The 15,647-nt window shown below is 38.0% G+C and overlaps 1 protein-coding gene across 9 annotated transcripts in view; it reads left to right on the forward strand.

Annotated features, from left to right (window-relative positions):
• The window catches only part of RERE (arginine-glutamic acid dipeptide repeats), a 282,428-nt gene that overhangs the window by 132,594 nt on the left and 134,187 nt on the right, over positions 1–15,647 (forward strand). For all 9 annotated transcript variants that reach the window (XM_063436525.1, XM_063436530.1, XM_063436528.1 and 6 more), the window contains exon 3: positions 6,370–6,440. In XM_063436525.1, coding sequence (XP_063292595.1) covers positions 6,370–6,440 — 71 coding nt within the window. The remainder of the gene's footprint in view (positions 1–6,369; positions 6,441–15,647) is intronic.

Genomic DNA, 15,647 nt, shown 5'->3' on the forward strand with positions numbered 1-15,647 from the left:
AAGAATGTCATATATGCACTTCTTTGCCTATGCGGACACTTTTCTACACTCTCTACATGTGAGAGTGGAAGAACACTGCAGGAAAATTATCAATCACGTTTATTCAAAAAACAAAACATAATATTTTGTTGCACATTTCTGAGCCCAAAGGTCTCTCCAGTTTTTTTCCCCATCAAAAAGGTTAGTAAAGATCGGAGAGCGGGAAATTTTATTACCAAATTGGGCAAAACAGATATGCAGTGGATTTTTTTCAATTAAATACCCTAAAACCCATATGGTCTAAATGCTGATTCTGAGTTATTTAATTTTTGAAAATAATTTCTTATAGTCCCACAAAAACATAATTAAACCGGCACCAGATGGAATATTTATGAAGCACTTATATTGACCGTGTTGGAATTTCATGGACATTCCAACTCATTCAAGCGATAAATACTATTACTGACACTTCTAGACACAAGATGGACCTACCGCCATCTAGAAGTGTCAATACCCCCAGCCGTCACCAGTGACAGCTGCAGGTAATTGGCTTAATCTGTGGAGGATCCCACAGCCTCCATAGACCTCAATGCTCTACTCTCATGTGCATGTGTGCAAATTCAGCCATGGCGGCTACTTGCGCTAAAGCACCAGGAGCTGAAGTGGGTCTCCCGGATAAAGATGGTGGTGCCCTCAAGGGACAGGCTCGGGTACATAAATTATTTTTTTCCTTTTTTTGTCTGTTGAGGAATATCATCTAGGAAATGTACTCATTCAGAAGGTGTGGTGGAACCTCGTCAAGACATAAACAACTTTGCACCTTAGGTACGTGATGGGTGACCGCTTGTACTATCACAATGTCATTAATTTTGTACAGTATTACACTATTTGTTATTTTGTTCTTATTTATGTGAAACTTTATTGATTTGAATCTGCACACAAGGATATTGGGTAGTCAATATTTATTATTATTTAATTTTTTTTTTTCACGCTCCACCTTTTTAGGTTTGTTTCCCTCCTGTTTTTTATTTTTTATTTCATTTTCATTAACTGTGTTATTCTCTAGTGAGTGCATTTTCTGTATGCCTTTGACACGCCAGATTTTAATATATTCGAAAGCTGCAATAAAAATGAAATGAATGCGGTTTGAGAGAAACTGGCCCTACTTTAATGTATTGTATTTTCATTTCTGTAAAGATGACATGAGTAAAGTTTGCCAAGTCATTTTTTCCATTTTGGTGGATTTGTTACTGATTTTCCTTAATAAGGTCTCCTGCCGGATGTTATGGCCATTGCTGTTTTCATAGCTGATAGTGGTCAAACGCCCAATTGTCTCTCTTTCAGGAAGGCAATCTCTTTCCTTTCCTTCTTGCTCTAATCACCATCTTGCGATCATGTCAAGGCCGTTCCAGCTTCTCCACGATGGAGGGGGCCTACAGAGGAGATGTGTGATGTAACACTCTTGCCTCCTCATATAAGAAGACCTGTCACTTGCAGAATGTGAGGTGCTGTGATGGATATTTTCACTTATTTTATCTTGTAAATGAATTACACAAAGCCAGGTCACAACGAGCCAGCCTTTCCATTTTCCTTGTCAGCTGCAGACAGGACTTTGATGGCTGGGAGATAAAATTACAAATTCAGACGCCTCCTGGCTCTACAGTGATCCCAATCTCTGTTTGCTTTATAGCTCCTTTTATGAAATAAGCAGCCGTATTGGAAAACATTGTATTCTTTCCAAGACTTTATGAAATGCTGTCACAAAGTGAGTAACAGACTTGGTGACAAGGACACAGACGGTGATATGCTTAGGTAAATTGTACTGAAGGTAGCAGATTTAATATATAGCCTTTCTGTCTCTATATATGGTTTACATGAAAGCAAATTGTTTTATTGCCCTCTCCTGTGTTTAAATGGCTTCCTTTTTGTTATTTAAGAGGTGCAGAGCCATCGCCAGGTAGCATAGTCATTTATAATTGCACTGACAGTTCACCGACAGTAATTCATGTTTGCTTACGGAAGCAGATTTTGAGACAAATAACATTAGTAATAAAAATAAGTGAAGTAAAGGTGATACTATTAATGGATGGCAAATAAAGTAAGAATCTGCATTTATTTATTAAGCTGTATACCAGTACCGCACGTAATATAGTGACATAAGTGGGGGATCCTAACACTGCACTAATGCTCTGGATCTTAATGATTCATTTTTTTTCCGAGGCCATGTACATCGAAATATGTGCTTACAGGTCACGTAAACTTTTTGGAAGTTATGTTTAAGGACATAAATCTTAAAAGGTTTATTATTTTTTATGTATTCACTGGAAATTATTAGGTGTGTGTGCTTATGGATACGATCACTGATTGGGTCATTTATTTTAAACACAAAAGAAAAGGGGCTTACAAAGGCATGTATGGGCTATTTTCAATTTTAACATGCAATGTTATCCCTGTATGTGCCATGGGTTATGGAGGCAAAGGCAACATTTTAGAACACCATGCTCATAGCACTAAAAATATAAGCACTTAAAGCATGTGGTCTAGAAGACCCCTACTAAAGTTAATTCACATAGATCTGTATGCCCCTTGTTTCAGCTTAAAATAAGCTTTATACGCTATATCCAGACATTAACATTGTGTAGCAAGTAAGGAATCCTCTGTTCTGTTCCTATAAATTCATTACTTGTTAAGGCTTCGTCACCTGGACTGTTTGGTAGGATGTGGGATGCCTGGAGATCTTGTACACCGTTGTTGTACCTGCCGTTATTTAGTACTACAGATGGTGACATTCTTTAATAGTTGTGCAACCAAATTCACTGATCCCTTCCTTCTGTGTTTTGTCCATATGCAACCTTTTAATCAAATGAACCGCCAAAGAAAGCCGTTGTAATTTCCTGCCCATTATCAACCCCAGTAGTGCGTACACTTTAGATCACCACATTTCTGCTTCGCTGGAGGTTAAGCGAATAGTCTTTTCAAGCAAGGCTGTGCTTCTATTGTCGCATTGTGTATATTACATGCATAAAAAGCTTAGGAAGGGCTGGTAGCATTCTTCTGATATGTGTTTGCTAATGCTTTTCTAAGTAATGTACTATAAAGGTTTGGTATTGCTAATTAAAGCAGCATTGGTCACGACGGTGGCGCTAGGTTTCATAATGTTAATGTCCTCTTCTCTGCTTTGTGCTAGGTGAATATGTCCCTAGTCTTTGCATTGTAAAGTTCATTCAATCTCTGTGCTGATTAGTAAATATTGAAATGATTTATGGGTTCTGCATCTGCACAGTCTTTGTTTCAGTAGAATTACCTCTAGAACTGGATTGGTTGGTTGGGAATTGTCCTCCCATCAAGTGGAGATGCAGTGGTTTAGCATCCCTGCTTTTCTAAAAAAAACAATACATACATTTTAATAATGGTAAATATCTTCTATGAGCTCAGACCTGGTAACCGCCTTCTAGGTTCATTGTAAAGGCTTGACATTTTCTTGCCTGTTGGTTGTGTGTGCAATATGCAAGACTAGTTGCCATGGCAATTGCTCCGCTTGAAATTGGGCCCCAAATTGACCTTTTAACAAAACAAACATTCGCTTAAACGTGCAGGTTACTGTAGCTCTAAACAGTTAATCTGTGTATGATACCTGGTACTATTGCACCATTCATATTTATATGCTAAATTATTTGAAAAAAAAAAAATCATGTTTAACCCCTTAAGGACACATGACGTGTGAGACACGTCATGATTCCCTTTTATTCCAGAAGTTTGGTCCTTAAGGGGTTAAAGGTGTTTCTAAAGTGTGCTAACCTAACAAGAAATCAGCTGTGATTGTGCCCTCCCAACCATTTTAATATACTTTGTGGTTTAGAGTTTGATATAACCATATGGGAAAGCTGTGTAGTTCCTGTCTGTTCCTTATGTTATTTATTGCCATTAGCATCTTAACTTGGCTTCCACGCTGTGGCAATAGCTACAGTATAGTCACTGGCTGTGAGTCATAGGAATTGGAGCATGTTCGTTCTCTCTTAGTCCTCTATATTGACTGGGGTAATCCACTGAACCAAAGGGGTCCCTTTAAATGTTTCAAGAAAGAAATAAATTAGTTTCCTTTGTGAAAACTGAGCAGTTAATTATATAAAATGACTGACACCAAGGTATGTGTTTTAACGCCATGTATCACACGCCTGAATCTTGTCATTAACCTAACTAAAATAGTGTGTGTGTGTGTGTGTGTGTGTGTGTTTTTTTTTTTAGAAGTACAACCTGGATAGATGGGTCTGTATTTTGTTCTGTCTCTATATCCTAAATTGTACAGAGCTGTGGAATATGTTGGAACTCTATAATACGTAAGAATAACAAATCCTTTCATTTGGTGGGTGTGCAGCAGAATAATTTAAAATGTTTAAGGCTGCTCAGAAGGTTAAAAGGTCGGCCCTTCTGGGTTGTTGCTTGTTTAGTTGTTGATAGCTGATGAAAATAATTATCCTTTGCTATGTCAAATACAATTTGAGAGAGCTTGGTTGTATCCAAGTTAAATCTAATTTGCTTTTCCTGGTTGTCGTTCTTGGTAATTAGAGAACAGACAGTGTTTGCCTGGGGTTTAATAGCAGGCGTTTCCCCAATGGATTTGAGCATCCCGTTTCATTGCTGTGTGGTTGACCAGTCTGTGATCTGTACAGATTATTGACACATGCTACGTGTTTACAGCGCCATTTGTGTCTCCTATGTCCTCTGTGATTTAAAATGGATCTCTGCCTCTTCTTTCTGAACCTTGATTTGAACTTAAATGTTAATAGTCTGTAAACATTGCACTTAGAGAGATGACTTGTCAGCTTGTATTTATTTTACAGAGTAACCGGTATAACTAAATGTGCTTGCACACGTTGGGTAATGTTTACACAAATCACCTGACCAGCATAAATGTTTGTGCACTCTTTGTGTCACCTTTGTGCCTGTTTGTCATAACATCCCATTTAGAGTGATTTTATTTACGAAGGTACAGTATTTAAAACAGAACTGCCACAATTATAATGGAATTCATTTCCTTATTCAGACATCTAATTTTTCTTCCTTTACCAATGTGACCTATTTTCCAGTTACTCTATAATCGTAGTGGCTAAGAACCATTTTAAATATTCTTTCAGAAGCAATTTTGTTTGTTCTGTCAGGATACTGCTCTGCTTCCTAGCCTCCTTTCTGTTTTGTGTAAATTTTAAGAGCTTGCTGACATTGGCTGTCATTCAAAATATAAAGCACGGTTAGCTTACAGGAATGTAAAATGTAAGCAGTCCCTAGATTTACACAGCATTAATGTGACACTGGGACACATTAGAAACCAAAAACTTCTGTTCTGATCAAGCACAACATTATGGGATGCCAGTGATTTACATTATATGCCAGGCTGTGCCCAGTCTTGCATAGGAAGTGGATTACAGTATTCATTTAAAAAAATACTTTGTTAGCTTTGCTAGTTACTGGATTGTACAATGTGTGAAAACTTCTTCTCAAATGTCAATATCTCTTTTATACCTCCTGAGTATCCAGCATTTGGAAAGCCTGCCTGCCTGCCCCTGTTTGGTGATGTTATTTAAAGGGACACTATAGTCACCAGAACAACTGTAGCTTAATGTAGTTGTTCTGGTGAGTATAATCATTGCCTTCAGGCATTTTCATGTAAACACTGCATTTTTAGAGAAAATACAGTGTTTTTATTGCCCCTAGGGACACCTCCAAGATGGCCACTGGAGGTGCTTCCTGGCTCAGGGCTGCACAGTAAGCAGCCCTGCCATTCAGCATCCCCACGCTCTGTATGGAGACGATGAATTGATTCAATGCATCTCTATGGGGAGGTCCTGATTGGCCAAAACAGCATTAGCCCAGCCCTGATTTTAGGCAATCAGAGGGAAAGCATTGGATTGGCTAAAAATCACCCATTTTGATGTCACAAAGGGGCTGAGCCAGCGCCGGCGGACCTGCGCGGCACTGGAAGTAAGGGGAGTTTTAAACTTTTATAGGGGGGCTAAGTGGGGGAGTTTATTTTTTTTAAATTTTAAACTGTCACTGGTTGTTAAACATTTGGAACATTGTAGCCTGATAGGACAGCGATCGTTGTGGTGTTTTTTTTTTTTTTTTTTTTTTTTTTAAAATGTATAAAATGTATAAAACTATAAAAAACACTCATGCCTTTTATGTACTTTCCATCGGAGAATGCAAGTTATACAGGGCATGTGTTGTAAACCGTAAATGTCGGCTATTCTCCAGCAGATCACAATTTGACAAAATAGCGTTGAGGCAAATGCACCAATAGTTTGCAAGATTTGGATGGTTTTGTAATGTCCACAGCGTTAACACTTTTGGTCATGCACACCTTGATTAAAATGTTTCTTTTTTCCCTCCTAGACTGTGTATATATAGAAAGCAGAAGACCCAACACTCCATACTTCATCTGTAGCATTCAAGACTTCAAGTTGGTAAGTGCCCTTTGCTTGTTTGATGCATTTTTGTAAATGGCTGTTATTTTGAAAGGGTAACCGGATATATTATATGAAAATAATTTGCTGTTGTCGGTGGTCAGGACAGCATGTGAAAAAGGATATAAGTGCATCTGCTCTAACTGATCAGCTGTTCTTCATGCAAATGTATCCTGCGTTTTATCCCAGGGGCAAAAATTATGCATTTTTTTAAATTTATTTTTTATTAATTGATATTGCTGATGAGGAAATGTAACTGATGCAACAGCAAAATTCGATGTAAGGCCGACCGTTGTAATTGGTCAAGCCACTTAAACAGTGCACCACTGGATGGTGCCAGGAATATGCTTCCACCATAACCACTTCACATGTCTGTAGTGGTTATAAAGCTAACCGTGCCGATTTAAATCACGTGGAAGCAAAATGAAGTCCCTGTAGTGTTTTGGGTGAGATACACGACTGCTAGAAATCCCTTGCTTCAATGCGTCTTGTAATGATGAAACTGAAATCAACTAGTTTATATAAAGGCATTAATTTTATGCATGGTATTTTACTGCACCTGACTTCATATTACACACATCACCTTCAGCAATGACCCAGTCCTCTCTACAAACAGAACCAATTACAGTTTGGGTACCTGAAATGTTTTGTTCCTTTGTGTTAAATTATCATTGACAAAGCTTGAATATGTAGCCTTGATTCATGCCTGTCATAAATCCGCTCTTCACGGCTGTGGTTATGGTCTTATTGCTTCCTCTTTGTGTAGTGATATTGCTTTACCCTAAATGGCTCCCATTTTCCAATTCCTTGCCAGGCTTAAGTGCAGCAGTGTGTATTCATTCATTCCTGGTGTAATAATGCCTTTCCCTGAATTGGGCCGTTGTGCGTTGTAGCTGTTACCTGGGACTCTGAGCAGAAGTGCTGGAGAAATGTTAAATTACAATGCGCGAGTTTCCATTCTGAGGAGAACATCCTGCTGAGATTCCATAATTGCTCAGGGATATTAACAGCAATAAAGGCTGGCTCTATTGTAGTCAGTATTGGTTTTTCTGCTGCACATTAAAGCGTTCTGCAAAACAACATGAATCAGTATGCACAGATAGCCTGTCAGAGGCAGCACGCAGGCCTCGTCTTCCACAGCAACTGGCGCACAATGAATATTAAGCTTCAAATTACACATTTGATCTGATCTCCGATACACAGGTGTCAAGTGCAGGCGTTTCTAAGCAAGCATATGTTGAAACTTTGAATGTAAGCTTTGCAATTAGTCTCCTACATGTACCCCATTGGGGCCGTGCTGTTGAGTTACGAAATGACATGTAATCATCGGACTGAAGTTAAACATTTTTATTTAGGGATTGAAGCATTGCGTTCCCTTGTAGATTAACCTTATCTTCTGACAGCAGTTTTTTATTGTCCGAATTAGGCAATACATGCTACTCCCTTACAGTAGTGAAGAGGTTAATTTGTGTGTGATGCGTGTCTGGTTTAACGATTTGTTACTGTTCCATGACCATTCCCACCTTCCTGCTCAGTAATATGATTACACATGGCGCTAAGCTGCTGAACGTCTGAATTTGCATGTGTTCTGATAGTGAGCTCAGAGACTGCCTTCGTTATGAGAAGCTTGACAACTTAAAATATATCTAGAGCCTGTTGTCGCTGTGAACCCTACATGCTTAGTACCAGAGAGATGAGAATTGTTGGGTTCTTAAAGTATGTTGCAAAATTTGATCATAATAAACATTGTGTATCCCCTTGAGCCAGTGATTGCTTTATGGCGACATATCTTGATCTGGGTTTTTCTTTAATAACAAATAACAGGAACTTAAAAAAAATTGGGAGTAGACTATATAAAAAAAAAAAAAAAAAAAGTGTTGCAATTGAGAAGAGGGTTTTTTTTTCCCTTTCTTTCTTTTCTTCCTGTCCCCTCCACCTATCTTTGTACAGAGAGTGACTCAGCACTGTATTTCTTTGAACTGAGACATTGGGCTATACTTTTAAAATCTTCACAATGTAGCTATTTTTGGATATTGAGCATAGATTGCTTTTGGAGAAACTCTTTCTTCTGCCTTCTGAAAATTGAGTTTGTATTGTATAAATAATATATTTAAAGAAGAATAAAAAAATCGCCAATAGGAATGAGATTTGGTTTCCATTCTGCAATCGAACACCTGATCCAACATGCGTGCTCAATTGCTTGCATTTCCTTTATTTTGTTTTTCTCTGTGAATTTTAAAGTGAATCCAAGCATTAAAATCATATTTTAATAACGTGGTCTTGGTACAAAATCTGACAAACTGAACCATTGAGGCCGGTTTGATAGCTCAGTGGGCTAATGCATCATCAGTAGAATCTGTTCAACCCTTAGGTCGCATGTTCAAATCCCTTTATCCTTCCGAGGTAGATAAAATAAGTACTATTAAATTGGGTAATATTAATGTTGTGCTGAATGTACCTTTCCTGGTTAAATACTTTGTTGTTGTTGTTGTTATTATTGTCGATTTGTGAGAAAGTGTGTTTACTTTTGTCACCAAGGATGCCTCTAGTCGCTGTTGATGAAGCCACTAGTGACATTTCTTTATGTAGACTTTGAGTTATTGATGATTTTCACATTTGGGGTCACTGCTTCAAATAGGGAAACATTGGATTCAGTGCTTCTCATGGAGAAGCATCTGACTGGTGGATCATGGCCATTTGTCTTGCATGCATTGGATTGACTCTAGATTATTGCTTGTGATGGTCTCACAGCAGGCAGAGCTGCTGCAGTGCAATGGCCAGTAAGGTGCTGGATTAATAGTGAATTTATTTATTATTAATTTATAATGGGATACGAGAGGCATTGACTAATCATGCACAGGAACGTTCACTTTCATTACAGATCTATTTAATTGAACCATTCCAGTGTTCCTTTCAAGGGAAAAGTTGCATATCAATTATCTGAATGATCCCTGAGACCATGCTTTCTTCTCTCATTTTACTAACCGGAATGGGTTACAGGTTTTTAGGAGTATAAAGATGGTTAATATGCAACAAAAGTGTCTGTGCGTGCTTTGTTTTAACAAACATACAGTTCTGTTGGTAAAAATGGGCTTTGTTAGTTGAGGAAGGCATGTGCTACAGGATGTAATTTTAAATGACACCTTGAAACAACTTGATTGTTAACTTACAAATGGAATGTAAATGCTTCCGATCCCTGATGGATAAAGATTTACTGGGTCTGCTGACCGGAGCATGATCTGTTCTAAAAAGGTGATCTATGGTATATAGTTTTGTATTCCTATTACTATTGAATCCTTTTAATACTGAATTTCAGCCGTTTACTGATATTCGCCTTCTTGAAAGCCTCCTGATCTTTGTTGGCAGCAGCTACATTGTATACAGTGATCTTGTTAGGAGATCTCATCACATTAAGGAGGGTACACACGTCTTCCAAATAAGATTATCCTGGAAAATAAACGGGTATATGCATTCATCATGAAGGGAAAATGTCAAGCTATATGGTCCTAATAGTTATCATCTTTCATGATCTGTATTATGTACAGCACAAATGAACCCATGACACTACTGCTTGGAGCAAGAACATAAGATTTACCAGGAATAGCAGTAGCTGCCAAAGGGGGCAACTTACTAAACCTGAGAATGTTTTCTTACAAGAGAGTTGAATCTTGAGTCATTTGTAGAATTACACAGCCTTTATTAGTTTAGGGTAATTCTGCATTTCATACAGCTGCTATATTTTTTTTTTATCATTTGCATTTTCATATTCTTGGAAAGATATTTCTTGTGACTGACTTTGCATAAAATAGTTTTTATTAGAATCAAGATTTCCATGGGACCGAGCTTGCAATGAACTAAAGCCCTTGGTATACAACTAATGTAGTACCAGGGTGGATTAGATTTGAATTAAGTTTGTTTTCAAACCAAGATTTAAATCACTGGTCCAGTAAGACTAGATTGAAATCAATGTTTTACTGATGGTTATAATCTTTAATATTTGCAACCAGATGAAGATCTCCTATTTAGATTAGTAAAACGGCTGTTTTAGAACAGATTTTAGTTTAATAGGTGTTAAAACATTTGGAGAACTACTTAACTTTTTAAATTTAACTAAAACAATAACATTTCTGTAGCATAACATATTTTTGTACTTGCTTAACCCCTTAAGGACACATGACGTGTGTGACATGTCAAGATTCCCTTTTATTCCAGAAGTTTGGTCCTTAACCCCTTAAGGACCAAACTTCTGGAATAAAAGGGAATCATGACATGTCACACATGTCATGTGTCCTTAAGGGGTTAAGGGGTTAACCCCTTAAGGACACATGACATGTCATGATTCCCTTTTATTCCAGAAGTTTGGTCCTTAAAGGGTTAAACATCCATGTTCATTAAATGAAGTAATTAAACAAAATAACTAATAAAGAAAAAGCTTGGTCCACGAGGAAATCGTAAAACACGGTCTTCTGGAGCTCACTCATCTTCATTCTCTTGTGTGTTTGTAATCTGGATATTTTTGATCCACCCTGGGTTGTACCAGCCAGCTAGCGTATGTGGTCACTTATTAGATAATGCTATTCGGAGCAGGTGGCATAGAAGCACTTTGTAGAGTGGCCCTTTTTGGCAAATCAGTCTATCTTATTACAGAAGCGTTTCGTACATTTCTCCTGAAGATCTAGAACAGAGTTATTAAACGTGGCCCTCCAGGTTTTTGTGTCAAATGTAATAAAATTGAGCCAATGAGTGTTGAACCTCTTTGCTCCTTATACAGGCTGTCATAACTGGAAGATTGTGTGTGTGTCTCTTGACGCCCTCTATATGTGGATATTTGAGATTTGTGGGTGCAACGTTGAGTGGGTTTTCTGTCAAACATCATGTAGAAGGATTGCATATTCGATGGTTGGATTAGGCCGAGTTGGCAATGAATATCAAAATCTGCAGTGTGTAATGATTTTTGAATAATTTAGCTGTTGGTGCAGTCTGAATATTTCTAATCATCACTCAGCCCAGGGTTTCTGCATAATGCACACACGCTGTTATTTCAACATCATTAAAGTTTTGTACATACTGTTTCAGAACAGTTCAATAAGTGGGCCATAGAGAAGAATAAATCAGAGACTACATATGGCATGTGGGCAGTTAGTTGGAAAGTGATAGTTTGAATTAAACCTACAGGATTTGCTGAATTAAAACCAATGCTACGGGTTGGCATTTCTTCCAGCATATAGGCCGCTTCAGTTTTGCAAAAAGTGTTTGCATTAGAATGGTTAGTCATGTAGATTTAGGACATAGGTGTAGTAAGTTAGGTTTTACACAATTTGAAAAGCAACATATCTGTCTAAAACTATCACAATGTGTAAAATATGTCAAAGTGGTGCAAAGATAAAAACAGGGAGAAGCCACCGGGGGCAATGTGACAGCTCGGTCATCTGGTTTCCATGGGATTGCTCCTTCTTAGTACTTTGCACTGTGTTTTCAGAACACAAGAGTTTGATCAACTCTACTCTAATTTCACAGATCAAAACAGAAAAACAGCAATATAATAACTTTATTTTACAACATATGGTCTGAAGTCTATTCCTTAGCAAAGTGACCTTGATTTTGGTTGCATTCCCACATGACCCGTTTTGTTTGTTCTCCCCCTCTAGTGCCCATAAGCTGTACTTGATGTAGAAAGTTGTGATACATATGGTTTTTGCAAATGGTATTTACCATTCCTATCTAAATCACAGAATGCATCAATCAAATCCCTATTGATGGAAAACAGCCATTGTTTTGAAATGGAAATTCATATATCATGAAAGTCTGTTTGATAAAGTCCACATTTAAGTAACGAATGGCCCTGTTATTAAATGTACAAGTAGGCATTATATTGCACAGACTGTATATTTTCTACATGTAAAACATAGCTTGTGCTAGTAACACCTTTCCTCTCTGTTATGGTGGTGCTTTTTCACATGTTCTCACCCAAAATAAAATAAACCACTCAATTCATCTATCATATACTTCATATACTATCCTTTAACTTCATGACATTCACTTCATTACTGTGATTTTATATAGAAAACAAACAAAGAACCAAGCTGTTCAAGTGATAAACAGCACTGTACATTATTGTTCAATTCATCTAAGGAACCTGAACATTTTTTATATTGCTTATTATTGTGCTCCATAGATTGTATTTTCAAACCACCACTGTATATATAGATGCGAGGAACAGCTGATTTACAATACCTACTGCCTCTTGTAAAGCTTGATGGGTGGAAATTGATTTTTGTTGTTGTTTTGGTCATAATTTGCCTGACATATTTCCTATAGACTATTTCAAAGGATATTGTGTGGGTTTGGTTTTTTTTTGTCCATTTTCTTGTTCACACCACATTGGATTTGTTTCATGTTCTTGTAATGTCATGCCCAAAGGGCTTTTGACTCGTGCATTCGATTTCTATGTAGAACACAGTGCTGGTCATGACAAGAGCATGACAAATACTGTTTGAGGCCAGTTAAAATTTCAGCTTTGCATATCATTCATCCAAATCGGCTCTTAAGATGAACATTGCCCTTAGTGCATCTTTCCACCCTGTATATCTTTACAGCTTATTTTTTTTCGGCAGCATCCTTCAGAAATGTTGAACTTTGCCTTGGCTGAATGGTTAATCAAGGGCTGCAACGGTTCATGGATTCTGCTGGGCCTGCATTTCCCAGAACAGTCAGCGAAATGACTGCAGGTTGAGCATTATGGGAAATGTAGTCCACAGTAACTGCAGTGCCCAAATGACAGCTAGGTCTCTGTGCTAGGTCACTGTTGCCTCTCATTTTGTTACATTAAGAATGCGGCAGCCTCACAGAGCTCTGTTGGAAGAGCATATTAGTAACACAGATTGTCAAAACATGGTCCTAGACTCTTCTCACCCTCGGGGACAAAAAATATCTCACTGCTATATCTTCCTCATTAGTACTTTTCCCTGAAGCCAATAGAGATGTAATGATTTCTGCCAGCTATACCAGAACCATCCATTCTTCTACAGTGCAGTAAAGGGACACTAGTCTATGGCCTTTTTATCGAGACACTAAAATGTATGCTTTGCAATCCCAGACTAGAAGTATTGTGTATTCAAAAAATTAGAACCAGCAAAAAAACATGTAAAAACCTTAAAAAGGAACACAGAATAAATGAAACCTGTGTGGAATAGCTGAATGATTGGTTTTGAGAAAAATGTATGCATGTCTTATCAAGCCAAATCCACAGCTTTAAATGTTTACATTTTTTGGGAGGTTGCATTTTTTAAAATTTGTTTTTAATGTTTATCTTTAACTGGTGAGTTAAAAACACAGCAGATGTGTGTGCGTATATGAGTTACTAGTTACCAGGGTCATTTTAATAACCTTTCTACTGAAAGCCTGTTTACAAAATACACTGAACATTGTTATATTGCAGATGTGTGCGCGTTGTGCATTATGCCTGTTTTGTGCTGTCTGTCTGGGATTAATTAGTGTGATTAACTTTGTACCAGTGACTTCTCCTACTTAGAAATGTAAATGGCTTGTAACCACGACTGCAAGTGTGCTTACAAATGATCTTTTAAATGTGTTATGAAAGGGATTCTGTAGGAGGGCACATAAATCTTCTAACACGTTGCACATGGCACCAGCAAGGTGATTTTTGATTATTATTATTTCTTTTTACTTTCCCCCCATTTAGATCATAAAGGGGGGGAGGGGTGGAGGGGTTGGGGGGACTGGACGGATAGTGTGATTGTTTCATAAGTCACTATTCATATGCAAGAATCTTACGAGAATCTTTTAATTTGTCATCTTGGTGCTGATCTAACATTGATCTCTAAAGCCTAATGTCACATGCATAGGCAGTGTTGGGAGATCAGCACAGCTCTCCTCTGCTCTAACTCAGAGTTAAATCAAACCATGGTGTGATAAGGTTTTTCAGGCAAACCAGAGGACAGGTGTCTGTCTTTACTGCCAAACCAAGATTTCTGTCCACGAGTGAGACTGCTTCAAATTCAAATGTTGCTTGAAATAATAGCTATTATGTGTTCTCCAAACTGAAGTCCGATCCAGTTGGCACAGGCCCCATTGCATTCTGAGATTTAATAAATCCCTGCAGGCACCGAGATCGAACACAGCATAATGATAGAGCTGCCGTGCAAAAGAAATTGATTACAGGTTTTCAGACAGTATCATTAACGTTCTTTTCTGGAATATGCCAAGGGTAATAGACCATTCTGTTTGGTTAATTTTGCTTATGTGGAATTGCATTGATTATATGATCATCTGCATTACGTGTCACAGGTGTAATGCTAGGAATGTACTGTGTATGCCGGACATAATCTTGCATGTTTATGACAGTATATAAATCTATGCTTTTTTTATCGTTTTTTTGGGGGGGAGGGATAAAAACGACTTGGTTTTTGAGCCAGAGTGTAGGAATAAAACCCTTGATTTGCAATGCATTATTACCTCTAATGACCCTGTCTGTCTAGCTTGTTGGTGTAATTCTGCAGGGGGTGGAAAGGAAAAAGACTGCTGGGGTGATAGTTTGCTGTGCTAGTAGTAAGCCAAGCAGGGATGAAGAATGTAGCCCCAGCCTTGCTAGGGAAAGAGAAACAGCTGTGTGACATGGGAGGTTTAAATACAAATTACACAGTGATAGAGCGCAAATGGCTTCCGAGCTAGCAGTGTTTAGAGAAACATGACTTAAGATCAGCTTGCAAGGCATTCATCTGCCAGGGATTTTATTACTTTACTCCCCCACCCAAGCCTTTTCAGACATTCATTTGTACTGCTTTCTGTACACTAGAGATAGATTTGTGAAAAATTGGATATTCGTGACCCTCTTGTACAGTGCTATGAATTTATTGGTTCTTTGTAAATAAACAGATATATTTTTTTTTGTATGTTGATGTTAAATGTTAAGTTACTTTCCTAAAAATAAAGAAATCCTTTAAGCTGCGTGCTGTAGTAATTGTGTGAGCTAAGCTCAGCGGGGCATTCCTGGAACCACAAAGAGCTTCTAGCTCTGTAGAATGGGGGCACCTGGGCACTTCTGGTTCCTTATCATTACAGCGTGCCATAGTGGTTATGGTGCTTAGCAGTTTCCTTTAAAGAAATACTCCCCCCCCTCCCCCCCCCCCCCCCCCCGAAGAATAATGATTAGGTAAAGGACAACTCTAAACACCATAACCACTTAAA

The sequence above is a fragment of the Pelobates fuscus genome, chromosome 11, assembly GCF_036172605.1.
Source record: "Pelobates fuscus isolate aPelFus1 chromosome 11, aPelFus1.pri, whole genome shotgun sequence".
Lineage (NCBI taxonomy): Eukaryota > Metazoa > Chordata > Amphibia > Anura > Pelobatidae > Pelobates > Pelobates fuscus.